The 19544-nt window shown below is 50.0% G+C and overlaps 1 protein-coding gene and 1 long non-coding RNA gene across 7 annotated transcripts in view; one reads left to right on the top strand and one right to left on the bottom strand.

Annotated features, from left to right (window-relative positions):
- Positions 1 to 5863: 5863 nt before the first annotated feature.
- LOC122371358 lies at positions 5864 to 11614 on the top strand. Its single transcript, XR_006254717.1, has 4 exons — positions 5864 to 5911; positions 9280 to 9561; positions 10216 to 10378; positions 11194 to 11614. It is a non-coding gene; the product is annotated as an uncharacterized LOC122371358 (long non-coding RNA).
- Positions 11615 to 12267: 653 nt separating this feature from the next.
- The window catches only part of LOC122371355 (ankyrin repeat domain-containing protein 17-like), a 68164-nt gene continuing 60887 nt past the window's right edge, over positions 12268 to 19544 (bottom strand). For all 6 annotated transcript variants that reach the window (XM_043347616.1, XM_043347617.1, XM_043347618.1 and 3 more), the window contains 6 exons: positions 16159 to 16461; positions 15536 to 15659; positions 14678 to 14806; positions 13956 to 14109; positions 13302 to 13580; positions 12268 to 12770 (listed from right to left, as the gene is read on the bottom strand). In XM_043347616.1, the coding sequence (XP_043203551.1) occupies positions 12741 to 12770; positions 13302 to 13580; positions 13956 to 14109; positions 14678 to 14806; positions 15536 to 15659; positions 16159 to 16461 (1019 nt within the window). In that variant the 3' untranslated portion in view covers positions 12268 to 12740. The remainder of the gene's footprint in view (positions 12771 to 13301; positions 13581 to 13955; positions 14110 to 14677; positions 14807 to 15535; positions 15660 to 16158; positions 16462 to 19544) is intronic.

The raw sequence follows: 19544 nt of genomic DNA, 5'->3' as shown, positions 1-19544 counted from the left end.
TGTGTGTTTACGTCAAGCTATGCGGAGATCAACTTAAGTCTTTTTTCGAGTGCGCATTGTTTTTTCCAGTAGCGATCAAGGTAATATTTATTTAGCAAGAGTGGTGTTTCAATTGCTTTGTTTTGATTAGTTGTTATTACCGTACACTGGTGCATGTTGTGTGGTAAACATTTTATGCTGTAGTGCAAAAGATTGACTCGATTTCAGGTAACGGGTGATATTACATTTACTCATGGAAGTTTCTGAGGTTAGTTATAAAAACCTGACGGGCATTGCTAATTAAGGCTATGCCTGTGTCTGTCCCCAGACTTATTGGCATTATCGTCAAGGGTATTTGTAGCATTGTTAGGTATCTTGTCTGCGAGTGTGCTCGTCTTTACTTTTATACTAGGTCACCTAACTAGATATAAAAGTAAGCGCATTTGATCATGCTGTTTGTACAGGGTGGGCCAAAAAAAGTGTGTCACTTTTCAGCAGTAATTTCTCGAAAGTGGTAAGAAATACGAAAAAGAAACTTTAACAACTTTAAGAAAATCGTTTGACAAATTATATTGTATCAATCTTATGGAAAAGTTTTAATCGAACTGACGTTGCCATACCATCATTTCAAAAACGGGATCTGTGCGTCTCTTCATTTGCGCATGTGCTCGAAGTGGGCACCTCCACGCTCAAGGCCGGAAACGCGCTCCAGAAGCTGACGCTCACCCTCTCCCCGGCGGCTGCTGTCACTTCACGCACGTACATACCATGATCGACGCTGACCCGCAGCTCCTCCAGACTACCGGGCTTGTTGCGATAGACGCTGTCCTTGCAGGCTCCCCAAAACCAGTAGTCCAGCGGGTTGAGTTCAGGACTGTGAGGTGCCCACTGCTTTTCGCTTCCCTTGGAGATTACGCGGCAACCGAAGAGCTCTTCGAGCAGTTGCAGCGTCTCTCGGGCCGTGTGCGGTGGCGCTACATCTTGCATAAACAAAGCTTGTAGCGTGATCACCAAGGGGAGCGAAAAGCATCCTCACAGTCCTGACCTCAACCCGCTGGACTACTGGTTTTGGGGAGCCTGCAAGGACAGAGTCTATCGCAACAAGTCCGGTAGCCTGGGTAGCCTGGAGGAGCTGCGTCTCAGCGTCGGGCTATACGTGCGTGAAGTGACAGCAGACACCGCGGAGAGGGTCAGTGCGTCAGCTTCCTGGAGCGCGTTCAGATGGGCCTTGAGCGTGGAGGTGCCCACTTCGAGCACATGCGCAAACATAAAAGACGCACATATCCCATTTTTGAAACGGTGATGGCAACATCAGTTCGACTGAAACTTTTTCATAAAATGGGTATCATATAATTTGTCAAACGATTTTCTTTAAGTTGTGAAAGTTTCTTTTTGATATCTCTTACCACGTTCGAGAAATAGCTGCTGAAAAGTGACACACTTTTTTTGGCCCACCCTGTATATGTGATCTTTACGGTAACCGTGTTGGTAAATAAGGTGCGACATTCTTGTTGTTGTTTTGATGTCTGCCATTTTGTGGTTGCCATTGTGACTTGTAAATACATTATCTGATGACGTGGGCTTCGACATGTATTTATTTGAGACAAAAAATATAAAATCGGCTATTGTCCCTTGTTTTAGTGATAGTTTTTTATATGACGAGCTAAGGCGTCGTTTGTTAGAAATTTTGTTTTCAATCAGGAAATTTCTAAATTTGTCATAAACCAACCTCTACCCGAGATGTGTCATTTCAATTTATCTGATTATCTGTCAATCTATCATTCTCTATTGAGACTTGTTTAAATTAGGTATGTTACGGGTTACAAGTGTCAAAGACTTCAACCAGATTCTCAACTCAGCTCAGCTTTCCGCGCCGATGCGTAAAATAGGACGTCTTCCTCACCATCTGCGTGAGCCGTAGTCATTCACACACACTCACAAGGTTAACTGGGGGCATTTCGTCACAGCACAAAACACGTGACTCGTCTCAGTCGCACCCCAGCCGGGGAGATCACCCAAAAAGTCATCCATCTATCGAAAACTGCCGAACGACAAGCTAAATGACACCCATCATGGGCACGACGTCAAGCTAATGCGCTATGACACGAGGGCCTTTAGTCATGCGCCAATTGGAGCCTTCAACGCCTGTGACGTCACATGCCGAGACGGTATGACGTAGCAGGCGACGATTGTGGGGTTTTGAGTGCTGGGAAAGTTGGAGTTACTAGGTCATGTTTGGTCGGTACTGAGAAATGCACTGACTCTGAATGTATGGGGGAAGGTGCAGATTTAATGGAGATATTGGGCAAATATTTGGTATAGAAGTGAGATGATGATGATGGTAACTATTGAAAAGTTGTTCACGGTGTAGATAAGAATATTTCTAGTCAAACATTGGCCTGAGAGCAGATCTTGTAACGAAGATATTTTTACCGACAGCATAACTTCTAATAATGAATACCGTAGGCATTAACCCTCGCACGACCAGGCCATTTCTCATAACACGAACGACCAGGGGGGGGGGGTTGTTACGACCCCCCCTGGCGTTTCGAAACGGAAGGTCGTAGAGCTTAGCGGAAAAAACCAACGGATTGCTCTCAACGAGATCTCGCGATTGGTGGTATATTTTTTGGTCCTAGGTCAACATTTGACCTACTTTTGACCGGTCAAAGGTCAAATTTTCGGAAAAATATACTTTTTTCAACTTTCGGCGGCGATTGCGGCAAAACGGTGGGAGATATCGACTGAAACCTTCACTATCGTGTTCCTTGATCAATTCTCTATCGTTTGGTATGTATTTCGTTTCCCTAGCTCTAAAAATGGCGCGTTGGGAGCGCCGGAAATCGGCAAGGTCACAGTCGGCGGCAGAAATTCGAAAAATCAAAATTTAAATTTTTGAAATCTGTTGTATTTTTGGATTTGGGAGGTCCATTTGCTCCCTATAGAAGCTAATATTGCTGCATATTCCCATTGAGGTGACAAGAATTAGCAAAATAGTGGTTCGGGCGCTTTTCAAAAATAGTACCGGACGCTGTTCCTCTTGTGACGTCATAGCTCCGTGACCTGACCTGACCCGGTCAAATTTCTTATACCATATGATAGCCAATACTTGCCCCAACATGCATGGGAAGTTTCATCACGATCCATCAACCGATGTCCGTACCACCGGCAGGAAACCTCGGGCGTTGGCACTCAGTTTGTGAAAATCCGGCCGGAGGCTGTACCTATTATGACGTCATAACTCCGTGACCTGACATGACCCGATCAATTTTTTTTCGGCAAAAGATGCGCAAAGGTTGCCCCAGAGGGTATTTAAAATTTCAGCCCGCTACGACAAGCCGTTTAGCGTGCACTTCGAAAAAACCTCAGGGGGGGTTGATACAACCCCCCTCTAGGCGTTCTAGGGTTAAGAAAACGACGAAATAAATAAACAAATGTATACGCTGTGGTTTACACCTCTGATATCGATTCATAAGAGCCTCTCATGCATGCAATGTGAGCCTTGTCTGTCACGATATGGTGATTAACATTAGCATCAGGCGACGCCGCCAACAGCCTCTGACCAAGACACCACTGCCACATCTGGCATCCTTACTCACAAGCTAATACTTTTGTGTCATCGCGTTTTTTGAATTATGTTAAGCATCGTTCTTACGCCACCTTGAAAAACGACTCACATTCGCGATATCTTCAAATATAATCATGGAGCTTTGCCGCAGGAGCACCTCCTAATTACGCTAATTACCACAACTTTATCATACAGTCTCAGCACTTGGTTCCCGCCCACTCATCACCCATCCTTCCCCCACCCCCAACCTCCACCCCTCCCCCACCATAACACACCCACCCCACCCCGACCCGTCGCATTTTCGTCACGCGCGTCGCTCCCGTCCGACTAGGTCGCCCGCGCCGCCTCGAATATGCACATTTTGGCTCACCAACCGTAACAAGCCAGCAACGATGAGTTCAGGCTGCGAGCAGGGTGCGCCGGGTTAGGTCAGAGGCCGTATCATTTGACTACAGGTGCGGCTGGGAAGAGGAGGTGTAGCGGTGCTGAGGTGGTGTGGCTGTCTCGAGGGCGAGGGCGAGCGAGGGCCAGCGAGGGTGCGGAGTCTTGTGACGCTACTGTCTTGGTGGAGAGGAAGAAAGGTGTCTTGGCGACAAAAAAGACAAGCTCCTTGGAAGCGAGGAGTAGTGCGGAAAAGACAATACCCCGGAAACGAGGGAGAGTGTTAGGTCTTTGCCACGGCAAGAAGGTTGAGGAAAAACGATTGCCTTGTCGGCGAGGGTGGAAGATAAAGACGGAGCAAAGTGTCGTGGCGGCAAGGCGTAAGACTTCTCGGATGTAGCGAAACAGCACTCAAATGTCTGCTTAGACGAGAAGGTATCATTGCCTTGGTGTCGGTCGCAAGCTTGTAAGCGAGAGTTTTGGTAGAGCGGCCAGGTGGAATTGAAGTGTTTTGGCGAGAACGGTCAGGCCGAACGTTCGATCAAAGACTGATGACTTTTGGGTAACTAACAAATACGGCGGTCGAATGCTCACAATATAAGAGCTATTTGACCTCTGAACGTCAGAAAATCACTCCTGGAAAAGTGGTGAAACTTCCAGAGGTGGCGTACGAAAATCCTGAGACTACCCACTGAAGAATTTCTGTTGAAGCTACCAGAAAAATATTTCATCGCTCGAACCAAACTGTGCCGTCAATGATCTCTTCAGCGATGTATCAAGCCGTCAGCTTCAACTGACCACCAACCATGCAATCCAACCTCACTCTTTTCCTCTCTCTTCTCTCCCTTTCCCTCATCCTCGTAATCCTCCTCCCTCTATCCTTTGTCTCCTCCTCTCCATCCCCCTCCTCCTCCTCCCCTTTTCCCACTCCGCCCACCTCCCCCATTCGTAGCTTCAAATCCAGCGTAGAGCGTGCGCCCACTGCGGCTGCTCTGAGAAGAACCGCCCCAATTCCTCCCTCGGACCTGCTCCCGGCGTCCTCGGTTCTAACTAAACGGTCTGACTATGGGTATATTGGCAGAGATGGCGGCGGGCATGGGGGTGGGGGGCATGGGGGAGGGGGGTATAGTGGAGGGGGACATAGTGGGGGAAGTGGGGGATACGGGGGCGGTGGGGGAGGATATGGTGGCGGTGGGGGAGGTTATGGGGGCGGTGGGGGAGGTTATGGGGGCGGTGGGGGAGGCTATGGGGGCGGTGGGGGAGGTTATGGGGGAAGTGGGGGATATGGGGGAGGATATGGGGACTACGGAGGTTACGGGGCCTCATCAGGAGGAAGCAGCTATGGTGGAGGCGGAGGGTACGGAGGCGGGGGCGGTTATGGGGGTGGGGGCGGTTACGGAGGTGGGGGAGGGTATGGTGGGGGACATGGGAGCAGTTGTGACTGCTCCCAGTTCAACCTCCTAGCGCTCCTAGCAGGAGGAGCAGCTCTGGCTGCCTTAGGAGCAGCCCTTCTAGCCCAGTTAGTCCAAAACGGAACCATCGGAGGTGGTCGAAGCCTGTCCTCTCCATTCCTATCCAATCCTCTCGACCCACGTGGACCGCTAGGGATGCTACTGCGAGGAGCGATGTCGGATGTCCTCTACTCAGCTGTCGTTGACACGATGGGGAATCGAGAAATGATCGGTGACGTCACTGTTGACGCTGTCTGTGGTGCCACTGAAAGACTTTTGGCGACGAGAAATGCTACGAGAGCTGCGAGGAGACTAACCGCTCGGGTTGGGAGACCAGCGGGGGCCGCGACGTTGACCTACGGTGTGAGCCCGAGGATGACCCCAGCGGTGACCGCTGGGTTGACCTCGGGGTTGACCCCGTGGCTGACCCCGTGGCTGACCTCAGCGAGGACGTCGTCAGCTGGTCTGGTGCCTGAAGGTCGGCAGTTTGGAGGAAGCATTGACCGTTTCCTAACCGGCACTCAAACTGGAGGTGAGGAAATATTGCGAAATTCTAATCCGCGTCCTGCTGGGAGGGGACCCCCCTTAGCATCTGTTCCTCCATGCCGTATTGCCGTGTGATAAGTACGCTACAAACTAGCAATTTCAAGTATGTATATTTAGTGCTTTATCCGATTCACTCACGCGTAGGCGCTATAATTTCAACCATACAGTTTTAGATACCTAATAACGTTTTAGTGAAATCGTGTCATGCCATTTCAGGCTAAATGCTCTGAATAGCTCAAAAGTCCTGTTTTGAGACAAGGCGTTAGAGAAAAGTGACTTCATTAGCAGCCGCCTCGGCCTGAATTGTGAGGACTCCTATAGTACCTAATTGTTGATAATTTTTATGTCGACGTGACCTGTGCCGACAGAAGTCACTTTGAAGTCAACAAAACTATCATTTCTTCGTCAGTGTTGACCTTGAACTATCAAACTGTTAACCCGCGCCGTGCTGGGGGGGGCGTTTTTACGCCCCCCCCCCCCCCCTCAGGTTTTTCACGAATATCTCAAAAACGGCGGCGCGCAGCGCCGCCGTTTTTGGTACACGTGTTCCTACATCATTTCCGCACATGTTGTGAAAATTTCAGACCTAGGCCTTTCAAGGTCAGGTCACCAGGTCACGTCAAGTGACCTTACCTCAGAAAAAGTTCAAAGGCTCGCTATAGCTACACCGACTGAACGATCACTTTGAAACTTTCAGCGATTGATATGAGTAACAGTATGTATAAAATGTTTATCTCGGATTTTTGATATCTGTGACCTAAGGTCAGGTCAATTTTGCGACCTCTCCATTATAAGTCAATGGGAGAAAATTGAAATGCGCCTCTTTTGGACGAATATCGTTCAAAACGCTCTCAAACATCGGTTCATAGGTAAACATGACACACTGAATAGGAAAAATGCACCTGTGACCCCTCTGTGTGCCCCTGAGGTCATCTCAGGTCATGAACGGTCGCCAGCAGTTTTTTGGCTATAACTTTTGATAGAGACGTGCTAGAGCGGTGAAAACACGTCAGATGTGTTCAGCTCGACGATACGGATCGACTGATATGCAACATGACCCTTTTCGGTCAGGTCATGACCTTGACCTGAGGTCAAATTTTCAAAATGACCTTTCAAGGTCAACGAATAGTTCATTCGACGCGTCTCGACGAGAGGAACACGATGCTGGCAAAAGTAATGTCATGGCGCTTATGAGTCAAAAGTTATTGACGAAAAAACGTTTTTCGTAAAAACGGCTATTTTTGGAGTTTTTGCCCTCTGGAGGCTAAACCGTTGACCTGAGGTCAAATCTGAGAACATTACTCAGAAAGGTCTGTAAAAGGGCTATCGAATGCGCTTTTCCGCGGCGCTGTAGCTCTATCGGTTCTCGAGATAGCCGTTGGCAGTTTCCAAAATGTTGAAATAGTCAACATTTTACCTTTGGTGACCTCTGGTGACCTGACCTTTGACCTGACCCAAAAAATGACCGGAGTGTTTTCGTCCTTATTTTTGACGCTCTTTCGATTGCCGCTTACCGCGTGTCGCTAAGTGGCCCAGGAGCCGAGTTAGACGGGGGGCGTGAAAACGCCCCCCCCAGCACTCGGCGGAAAGTTCAGGCCACCAGCACGGCGCGGGTTAACTAACGCTAGCATTTCGGAAGCTGGACGTTTTGGAGATATAGAGCCTCTGGAAAGCCCCCTGTCACTGGCGCTATGAACTATACCCAAGTCATAGTTTATGTAATATAATGTATCTTGCTGAGAGCTTTCGATTGCCGTTTTATTAGTGTCTACCACCATCCGTTCGGAAGTAAGGCAGGGGACCGAATCCAACTCACTCTCCTTCTACTAAAATGGCACATCAGGCTGAATAGTGAATACCCCAAAACTACTCGCATGTACTTCACTTTATAATAATGGGCCAAGAGCTGCCAAAAAGACTGGCATGAGCACTAAACAGTACTGTAGTCTAAACCTACGTTTTGTTCGTGTTGCTGAGCTATTTCACCTCCACTGACCGCACACACGATCAAGACCGGCCTACCACCAGTCACAGCCGCCTGTAACCAGCAGCGTATATTGCAGCACGGTAACAAGTAACAGCATCTCAAGGCCCTACGGCTGAAGTTGGTCCCCTCGGTCTCTCTAGGAACAGTCAGTGCAGTACGGGCCGGAGTTCTGTTTGGTCACCGTTTTGTGTTTTCTTTTCAGCACGCTGTCGCTTTTCCCATGTATACGGAAGTTCATCGCTGGCGTTTCTTGGTCTCTCATTGGTCAGTCGCACAGTCCACGTGACTTTGTGACCAATGAGAAGCCAAGAAATCAGGCTCATAGCCTGCTGATAAAAAACGGCGACCGGTGCCCATGTGCAGGACGCTTAAAGGGAGAGAGAGAGAAAGAGAGAGAGAGAGAGAGAGAGAGAGAGAGAGAGAGGGAGAGGAAAGATGAGATGAGATCGAACTGTGACCCGCCCGAGGGCTGTTCAAATTTTAACGTTGTTCTGCTGTCTACTGCTGGTAAACGCTTGGCCAATCATAACTGACAAGGGGCCGTTATTATTGAACATTGAACACTGAACACGGAACAGCCATAATGATATGGCCATATAATCTAGCCATGTCAGTAAAAACAAGACCATTGCCGAAATGCATGCGTACTTTTGTCATGCTGACTTTTGTTTCATGTGATTTTTTGTCAGGAAAATCTGTTCATTTTCAGGAACTTTTCAGACTTCCTCTTACAACAACCTCCAACGCCTTCGTTACCACTCGCATGCGCTCACATTCGTTACATTACCCGCTTCCTCTCCACCACATTATTCTAGCACCTCTCCATCGCTCTTGATCGCCCTCTCATTATCTTATCTAATACCATCTTCAACACCTTTAATATAATTTCTAACATCCCTTTCACTAAATTATTTAGCTGGTCCCGTAGCTCAGTTGGTAGAGCGTTGGACTCCGCGTGGTGAGAGCACGCGTTCCCGGTTATAACAGTCCGGGTTCGAAGCGCGACGGGCGCTCGACATTTATGGGCCTCCTGACAGGTATGGCTGCGGTTGGTGGCAGGCCGTAGCCAGGCGAAGTCAGTGAGGGGACCGGCCGTGCGCGGCTATGTGCGCACGTTAAACTTTGGAATCTAAACTCTGCCATAGAACCGGAATTGCGCGATCGGAGGGTAGAGGGCAGGGTCACCGCAACAAGCTTCGCTTAGCGGTGGTTCTGTCCTTGTGAATCCTTCCTATCAAAAGGTTCGGACTAAATTTATATTTAAAAATCCCCAACACTCGCTTCAGTATCCTCCCCATTGCCAAACATCCCCTCACCTTTCCCTACAACACCTTTAACAACATCATCTCCCCCCCCCCCCTCGGCAGGATACGGCGGCGGAGGTGGTTACATGACGTGCGACTGCCTCTCCGGGATCGTCGGAGCCCTCGCTGGATTCGCCGCTCTTGGAGCTCTTCTAGCCTTCGCCATAATCCAGGCTCTGAATAATACAACAACCACGGCAGCGCCGGCTGCTACAGGAGGAGGAGGAGGAACGGGAGGAACGGGAGGAAGGAGGAGGAAGAGGAGGGCGTCCTCCGAGGATGAGGGAGTGGAGGAGGAGGATGAAGACTGGTGGTGGAGCATGGAAGCTCTTGTCGGATGGGATGGTAAGAGAGAGAGTGGGAGAGAGAGGGGAGGGGGAGAGAGGGAGGGAGAGAGAGAGGGGAGAGAGGGGGAAGATAGAGGTAAGGAAGAGAGAGAGAGAGAGAGGAAGGAAGGGAGGAGGGAGAGAAGGCAGAAGGGAAAAGGGAGAGAGAGAATGAAAAACAAAAGAGAGTGAGAGGGGAGAAAGAGGAGCAGATTGAGGTGTAGAGTGAGAAAGAGAGGGAGAGAGACAGAGAGACACAGAGAGAGAGAGAGAGAGAGAGAGAGAGAGAGAGAGAGAGAGAGGGAGAGAGAGAGAGAGGGGGGAAGGTCATACACAAGTAGAAGGAGAGTAACTTACACCAGCACCATTTCACCTCGATTTACCATCTAACTAACGTCATGAAGAAATAGTATGCAGTGCTCTAGCGAGGAACATCTTGATATATGTAGTTAGGATTTCAATTGAACTTTTCCTCGATAATTAATTGAAAATGCAATAAAAAGCAAATATAACATTGTTTGGCATATTTGCATTTTCAATTATCAGTTATGTAGGTAATAATTCAATTATGTAGGTAATTATCGAGGAAAAGGTCATTTGAAATCCTAACTACTTATATCTAACTAACGTCCTTCTAACTCAATTTACCGGCCCACCTCCCACCCACCGCCAGGCTGGCAACTGATTGAACTCCAGCGAGGCGCAGGGTTCGTACCGCGTCTTCTTCGACTTCTGGCGGAGGACCAGCCTTCTTGCCTTCCAGCGAGGATGTGTCAGCTGAACGAGGCGGCTCAGAGGGTCGGCGAGCCTCAGGCAACGTTTGTGCAGCTGGCAAGGTGAGTTAGGGTGGAGGGAGTAGTGGTGGGAGGGGTTATGTGCTCATGGCGGGGAAATAGTGTGTAGGAGGGTGGTGGTCTAAGGGGTTGTGGCTTTGTATTTGGGAAGCAGATTGTATGTTCTACATTGTAGCTGTATGTAGCTGACGTAGCTGTAGCTGCAAGTAACTGGGTTCCGGTTTACCATAAAAAGCAGCTAAAAATTGTAAAAGTGACTACAAGTTTGTAACTTGCGAGTTTCCCAAACTTCAAAGCCTTGACAAAGACAAGGCGGACCGTTCGTTTCACAGGTCAGGGAGACAGTAGCAAACGTCATGCGCGCCTTGGTGATTCTGGTTAGCAAAGTTGTTGAACGAGAAAGAGCTGATCGATGGTTGTCTGTGGCTGGCGAGGGAGCATTATAACTATCATGCCATCAGCCTCTATTTTGGGGAGGGGGATCCATCGCTCGTTATAGGTATTTAGGATCAACAGATTACAATATGTGACATTTAAACCCAGTGCTTTAGCAACACTATCAATTTCAAAGACTACATGGTCTTGCACCTTCACAGTTGCGTTCCTTTACATAAAGCCAGTGATCCTCAGCTAAACCGTCGAGCGCTTATCGTTTTCCGAACGCCTGGGTAGATACTGTGCCGCCGTACTTCAAGCTTACGCTGCAGCCGCTAGATGGCATTAGTAGTATGCGCCTGAAGTTATACTGACCCGCAATGCATCAATCGCTCTAACGCGATTTTAGACAGCTACAGCTCTTACGGTAAATCTAGACAGTTAAAAGCTTTCATATCTGATTCATTTTCTTTATTTTTCAGTTTACCACTGTCATACTTCTTATCTTCGAGTACGGTGGACAATCTACCAGCATTCTGCGAGGGAATAACCACATCGAGACAACGGGGACAGTGTCGCCACCTATATCAGAGCTGCCAGATTTGATCACATGAGAACCCGGCCACAGTGATCGAACGTGCGACGCTCGTCAGTTGTGATGCAGCGTTGGACGGTGGGAACAGAGCTGCGAAGCAGCAATACCTACTGGTACAGTGATCCTCGGGATCCTCCGAATGGGTTGTAAGTTCCTCAGAAGGACAACTTTACCCACGAATGAAGAACGAGGAATAAGGTGTAGAGCCAAAGCAATAATGAATGTGAGCGGTTGCAAGCGCATATTTTATGCAGCTTACTGCAGAAGTGTCTGATCTGGTTACAGGCAAATAGACCTATAAACTGGCAGCATTACATGTGAGCTATACTATACAGGTAGTCTATACGAGTTGACAGTAATCAATAGGTCATACGGCATTGGAAATAACTGAAGACGGTTTGCCAGTTAAAGGGCATATTGCGAACAAGATCCATGAGGCTTATTAGTTATTAGCAAGGGCATGTAATTCGTCTGTTCTGTCAACGGCGTTAGAAGTTTTTCATCTAAAATATATTGACTGTCTGAACTTAACACGTTAAAAATGCGCTTCGCATGAAATGTGATAAGAGAAATAAATTGTAGCAATTGAATACACATCAGTTTTTCTGGGAAGACAGTCGAGTAGTGCAGGGCACACGTCATCTACATGAAGTAACTTATTTCCTCGACCAATGCCATTCAGTGAGCTCACCTCCCAAAGGATTCGTCTCTCTCTCTCTCTCTCTCTCTCTCTCTCTCTCTCTCTCTCTCTCTCCCTCTCTCCCACTCCCTCTCCCTCTCTCTCTCCCTTGCACCTCGACCCACCCTCCTTTTCTTTTCTCTCTTCCTTCTTGTCGTTGCCCCTCCCTTGCCTCGCGTTTCTCTCCTAACGCCCGTCTGTTCTTTCATCTTCCTCCCCTCCATCCACCTCCTCTCTCCTTCTCTTGCTTCCTCTCCCTCTCTCCCTCCTCAAAACACGTCACCTGGTTATGCATATTTTATTCAATACATATCGATGCTCCCACTCAGTACAGTAACCATCCGGTCCCAATCCAAACAGATACTGCGCCCGAGCGGGCCCGCCTCACTGGGCGGCCGCCAGGTGGCGGGCGCGGCGGTCGCGACTCCGAATAGAGGTCGCTGCCGTCGCTCAAAACTCTCCGCCCAGACTGCGGCGGAGGCGCGGAGACGTCACTACAGCGCATCATGGCGCGGGTTCGGCTGCTTCAAGGAAAGTCGATCAAACGAGTCACGTGGTTCGTTCCACATTTCTCTGGGCTGGTTGAACAGCTGCTGCAGCTGCTGCAGCTGCAGCTTGTCTTGTTGGGGCGGCTCGGGGAGATCCCAGAGCCGCTTGACATGATACATCGGGTCGGAGTCGGGGGCGGGGGTGGGGGCGGGCGGGGACGGCGGCTGACCGCCGGCCGCGCCGCCCTGCTCCCCGGAGCTGGCGACCTAGCCGGACCAGTTGTCGTCGCCCCACATCTGACGACGAGAGAAAAACACAACGGGAAAGGGCGTTAATTGTCTATAACATCGGTAAGTCACATTAGCTACCTACGTTAGCAGGAAAATGAGACGGGCATAGACATAAAGACGGGACGGGGAACGGATCCCAAAGCGTAATAAAGTACAGGACGTGACTGTTGTCGACTCCTATACGGTTAAAAAAAAAAACTATTGGGATGAAACATCTCACAACATGTGAAAGGTGGGAATCCCCAGAAGCCTATGTGTTCTGAGGGCTGGTCGGTCAGTCATGGTCAGTCAGGTAGATCGGTACATATTCCCCAGCCAGTTCCTGCTCAACACTGCAGCTGACAGCAAGGCCTTGAAGAAATTATGAGGCACAAGCACATCCTAGCCTGATTGATATTCGCGTTCAAGGGCCATCATTTTGCTGGAGCCTGTTTACCAAGTGCGTCAGACTGTAGCGCACCCTCCCTCCCTCCCTCCCTCTCTCTCTCTCTCTCTCTCTGAGTCTCTCCCTCCCTCCTCCCTCCCGCTCTCTCTTACCTGGTGTGAGTCGTTCGCTCCAGCCGGCTTGCTCGCCGTAAGTCCGGACAGCTGTCCCCACGAGTCCCCTGCTCCGAGCGCGGCCAGGAGGCCTCCCTGGGCGGCGTTATTGTTGTGTTGCTGGTGCCCCACCACGGCGCCGCCCACGGGCCGCCCCCCGAGCGGTCCGTACGGCCCTCCGTAGGTGGGCAGGCCCTGTAGGCCGGCACCGTTGGCGTAGCAGTTATAGCGGCCGGCGCCGCCGCTCAGCTCCGAGGTCATCGAGGCGGCGCGGCGCAGCTGACGGAGACAGAAAGACAGGTTAGAGTGCAATACAGACATTAATAATCAACGCGGGAAGAGGTACAACACAGCTAATTAAAGAAACGGTGCAGCAGTGGGAAGGAGAGACAAATGTTAGAATACAGAATACAGATACCACACTACAATACCCTTTTGAGGACAGATACAGATAGAACGAAGTTATAGAAATTCTAGCAATGCGCATGGAGTTGTAGGGAAATAAAGAAAGACAGATGGTTGACATATTGCTATCGAGGCCGCCGCACGGCAGACGTGGAAAAAACGGGGAAGTGGGGGACATCACCGCGGGATGTTAACATATAAATACACTCACCACTACGTAAACACAGGGTGATATCCCCGCTCTCTTACCGTGTTCATGTCCTCATAGCTCATGTTCATGTGCTCCATGTTGTAGGCGGAGGTCGGTATGATGTCGTCGGCCGGTGGCGGCGGCGGCGGCGCCGTCATCCAGTTACTGGTCCCGTTATCTACCTCCTGGGACGGCTGGTACTCCCACGGACGGCTGGGGGGGGGGGGGCAGAAATGAGATACAGAATACAGGGACAGATCAAGGTGCATATAATTAGTGACAGTCCAAGAAAGCGAAACACAGATAACTGACAATTCTGCCGTGCAAAGGCAAAAAAAAAACGATTAAGTCGGCTCTTAACTAGGTCATTATGTCAGGCCAGAGGTCAACCGAACGTAGTCGGTTTTGCCTTTATACGGCAGAATTAGGACTAAATCATATTACATGACTTCATGACACCAGAAAAAAACTACAATCAATTATTTAAGACTATTATGTACACAATTGTCTAGTCACAACACGCCCAAAGAATCCAATATAACACTGATAGACAAACTAGGACGACATATTATTCTGTGCGGTATATGTAACCCTCTTCCCTTTCCTCAGGCGCGTCAGACTACACCGACCCTTTCAGTGTCTAGCCAATGAACCTGCCCCCGCTACCAAACCTCCCTTCCTTTACGTCAGGTTACACAGACCCTTTCAGTGTATAGCCAATAGTCTTGCTTCCGCTACCAAACCTCCCCTACATTCCCCGGGCCTCCCAGGTTACACATACCCCTGCAGTTTGTTCCCATAGTGCTGCTGTTGCTGCTGCTGCTGGTGTTGCTGTTGCTGCTGTTGGAACTGTCGCTCACGGATGCTCCGCTCCATGCCAATCGGACGCGGCAGCTGCGGGTGCTTGATCCTGGAGGGAAATGTCGAGAAATGTCAGCAGAAGCGTGGAAAATATCGAGAAATGTCGGCAAAACACGGATAATATTGAGAAATGTCAGTAAAACGCGGAAACTATCGAGAAGAGTCTGCATAAAGACAAAAAGGCGATAGTTATCACCTTTCACCAAAAGAGAGGGCAAAAATGAGAACATTTTCGGGCAAGGACGTCAAAACATGACGGCGGAAACTAGAGACGGGGAGGGCTAAAACGAGGACAGTGGCTGACTCGCATATAATTTGACGGCGGCTGGTCAGGTATACATAGCGATATTGGTTTGCTGTGAAGCCGGTCGGGTCAGTTACAAGCCCACATATTTACAAACTCATATACCATATATTTGCAGCGATATCGGCGGCGGCGAGTGGGCATTGTCTTACGAACCCTCCGATATGGGCGGGGGCGGGGGCGGCGCAGTACTCACATATTCGGCGGCGGGTGGTGCAGCGATATCGGCGGCGGGTGGTGCAGCGATATCGGCGGCGGGGGCGAGTGGGCATTGTCTTACGGACCCTCCACGATTGGCGGGGGCGGGGGCGGGGGCGGGGCGGCGGCAGCGGCGGGGGCGGCCGGCGGCAGTACTCACATATTCGGCGGCGGGTGGTAAACCTATGGACTAAACTAACTCTCCAAGTTTGGCGGGGGCGGCGGGGGCGGGGACTGGCGTACTCACATATTGGGCGGCGGCGGCGGCGTACTCACATATTGGGCGGCGGGTGGTGCAGCGATATGGGCGGCGGCGGCGAGTGTAGCAGGTCGATGATGTTCGGTAGCGGAGGAGGCATCCCGTGGTCCCGGCGGGCCGGCGGCAGACCCATCGGCAGACCTGGTGACACGACGGGAGACGTCAGAATGTGAACAGACGGAAGGGACGGAATGAATCTTGAGTAGACACACTTATTTGCAAGGGTCTTAGGGCCACGCCGGCCGCTGCCAAAGTTATTTCGACCTCAAGTAACGATAAGAATACGCTCGTGCCAGGTACCCCATATGAGCGGACTGAATCTACGATGTGATTGATCGAAACACTCCTGAACTCATTATTAGTAAATTGGGGCACAAAAGAGCGTTGACAGCGAGGTAATTTGCGACCATAAACTAGCCATTGACCTTCCCATGAACTTCCATCGAGCTTCCAATGACCCTAATCAGACGGTTGATCAACTGTCAGGCTCTGATCATCAATTATAACAATCCAACCGGCTTCCCATTCGGTTCCCCTCATCTCATCTTTCACTACCCATAAACGCATTACATTAACGCTTTCGCGGCACCCCAAACAGCTATGTTCCTCCCCCCACCCCCTCTCCCCCAAAGCCTCTCACCTGGCGCTCCAAACATGCCCGGATCGGGCAGTCTCTGTCCAATCGGCGCCGGCGGCAGCCGTCCCCTCAGCATGCCCAGATCAGGTATACTATACGGCGCGCCGGGCGGCACGCCCACTCCGGGCTGCGGCTGCGGCGGCTGCGGCGGCGGCGGCGGCGCCGTGGGGCGGTTCAGCGGCCCTCCCGGGGCCAGCGACCAGTCGGGGGAGACGGTCGGCCGACTGGGAGCGGCCAGAGGAGGACTGGGCGCCAGCGGTGGTCCGGCTGACATGGAGACGATTGGAGTGCCAGGGGCGCTGCGGCCTGTGGGAGAGAGAGAGAGAGAGAGAGAGAGAGAGAGAGAGAGAGAGAGAGAGAGAGGGGGGGGGTCAGTGATGGAGACACGACAGCTGTTTCGGACGAAGAGAGATGGAGACATTCAAGGGGTGTTAATAACTCGTGTCCTCATATAACAATTGCATTCTAAATGCAAATAAAAAACATCCATGAAGCAATTTAACAAGTCGACTCAACAACGTCAAATGTAAAATGTTAAATACGACCAAGTCCTACTAATTGACCAACCAGACGAGTACAGACTGAGAACAACAGAATCCGATAATGGTCTCCTGAAAATTTCACCGGTTTACTGCTTCCATTCCCAGCGCAGAACCTCGCAGATGCACTAGAGACAGCTGCTAGCTACAAGCCCTTCCATTACTAAACCCTATAGGTTAGGTACAGGTCTCGCGGGTTTTAGCGGTAGGTCGCTCGGCGAGCGGGAGGGCAACCAGTTCCGCCTCTGTATCGGTGACCATTTGCTCCGCCCAGTTACTCGCGAGCGCGTACTACGGCACATAGTAAAGTGGGGAGGGAAGGGTTAGAGTGGCAGCCTGCGTAGAGGCTAAAACCGGTTTCTATCGCCTGGGCCGGCGACACGGCATGCCGTCAGGGGACGGGGAAAGGTCAGAGGTCACTCACAATGTGCAGTACCGCGTCCCGTCCTCTCTGCCTGCTGACCAGCGCACGACCTCGGCCGTTAGCCAATCGGCATTGAACGGTCAAGGCCACCCGTAGCCAGCGGGCGGGGTGAGCCGGCCGGCAGCGTGCCGATTCATAGGTAGTCGTCCAAAGTTTTAGCGGAAGCCGGGAGACGACTGTAATGTTATTTCTTGGGAACAGTTCTGTCATTTAACCCGCGCCCCGTTATGGTCTCCCGAGCATCGGTCCCATGGGGGGGGGGAGCATTTTGCCCCCCCCCCCCAAGATCTCGAGAACCACGCAAAATAACGACAAGCAGCAAACGGTGTTGGATGGCCCCAACGAGGAAATACCTTTTGGTTCAATTTTATTGACCTAGGTCAAACCGATGACGTCACAGTTCAGGTCAAATGTCGAATTTTCACCGTTTACAGGCATTTCAAGAAATGTGTTGTAAAATCCAGTAAAATGCGTGTCATTCATCGATAAGGAATCGATGAATAACAATTATTTTCGATGGGGAACTTTTCGTCAAACACATATTTTGCTATTTGGGGTCACTGATACCAGGTCAGTTCACAGATGCCAGGTCACTGAGAGTCACAATATGAAGATAACTATTATGTGATGCATGTTGTCTGGTCCATTTTACATGACAAATGCGATTATGTGGGTCAGGCAGCCCTTGGGGGCCAGTTTGGGTTATGTTCTGGTGTCAAATCAGGTCAAATTTTTAATTTGACATTTTTGCTTAAAAAGGGTATCGTTTCGATGCAGCTCGTCACGGGGAGTCTAATGCTGGTCTTTGTTTTGAGCTACGTAGTCTAGAATTGTTAAAAATTGAGTTAAAAACTGACGTCATCAATTTTGAACAGCTTTTCGCTAAAGGTAACTTCGCCAAAAAAGGAGGCATCGATCTACAATTTGTAACGTAGATCACCGAGAGCAGAGACTATCATATATATTCCGTGTTTTAAACTCGATTTTTTTTTAAATTTTATAACAGACCAATTTTTCAATTTGGGGGTCAAAAGCTCAAAAGTTTTAAAATCCCAGATAGCGGTTTTGTAGCGCCGTTTTTTCTCTACACGACCAGATATAGAGCTTCGAAATTGCTTGTTAACTGTAGCTTTTGTCATGTGAGCGTTTCAAGATTTAATGTTTTTGCTCATTTTAGCTCGAACATGACCCCAGTTTGACCTCAATAACTCCTGACATAAGTTAACTTAAGACTTGAAGTTTTGTGTGAAGGTGTCAAATTGGTGCCCGGGAAGCTATTGAAAATTTGGCGGGGCTGCGCGCCGCCGTTTTCTTGCTATTCAGGAAAATACACGCTATATTGCGCTAAATTGCCCACCCCCAACGGGGCGAGGGTTAACCCGCGCACCGACGGGGGGGGGCGGATATCCGCCCCCCTGAGGTTTTTCGCGGATAGCGGGAAAACCGCGCCGCGTAGCGCCGCGAAATTTGGCACGACTATTCTCTCATCAATTTTACACATGGTGTGCAAGTTTGAACCTCCTACCTTTTAAGGTCAGGTCACCAGGTCACTTTGAATGACCCAACCTCAAGTCACTTTTTTGCAACTTTGTCACCGTGCCAGAGCTACAGTAGATGTCGGAGGCCTTTGAAAGTCGCAGGATGTTATTAGGTCATTAGTAGCTACAATTTGTATATCTCGGAATTTTTATGTCGGTGACCTAAGGTCAGGTCAATTTCGCGACCTCCCCATTATAAGTCAATGGGGGAAAAATCCACTCCCTGCACTGCCGACTTTTTGTCCCATTCTTTCCATGCAACGCCCATGGGGCTAATGTTAAAATGCCAAAATCAAAGGGAGGCACGGTGCCCCAGTGCCGTTTCCGTTACGCCGCCTATGTGCGAAGTGCTCCATAGGATGACCAGAGCTGGCCTCCCGACGAGACAGACACAGAGACATAGACAGAGACAGAGAGACGCAGAGAGCGAGAGAGAGCGAGAGCGAGAGCGAGAGCGAGAGAGAGAGAGAGAGAGAGAGAGAGAGAGAGAGAGAGAGAGAGAGAGAGAGAGAGAGAGAGAGAGAGAGAGAGAGAGAGAGAAATTAGCCTTTTTAGAAAACGGTTGGTATAGGTATTAAGCGACAATGCACGGATTTAAAATGAACGTTAGTTAATCCTTCTCACAGCTAGCCTGCCCCACGTGTTTCCATTTCCATCGCTAGTGACCTCGCCTTTAGGCTATGTGACCGGAAACCGGCAGCTAAACAGCAGATATTCTAGGGACGCGGAAAGCTTGAAGATTCGCTGTGCTACAATGCTATTCCTAGTGGTTTTGATGCTTTTAAACCTGGCTAGATTGGCTCCATACGCTCCGCAGATCGGCAAATTTGTAGTTAAGCAGCCCTGAAGGCACCGGCCAAGTTCCACCGCTGGTCCCGGCCAAATAAG

The sequence above is a fragment of the Amphibalanus amphitrite genome, unplaced genomic scaffold (assembly GCF_019059575.1).
Source record: "Amphibalanus amphitrite isolate SeventyFive unplaced genomic scaffold, NRLGWU_Aamphi_draft 001234F_arrow, whole genome shotgun sequence".
NCBI classification, from domain to species: Eukaryota; Metazoa; Arthropoda; class Thecostraca; order Balanomorpha; family Balanidae; genus Amphibalanus; species Amphibalanus amphitrite.
This window is presented reverse-complemented; position numbering and strand designations above follow the sequence as displayed.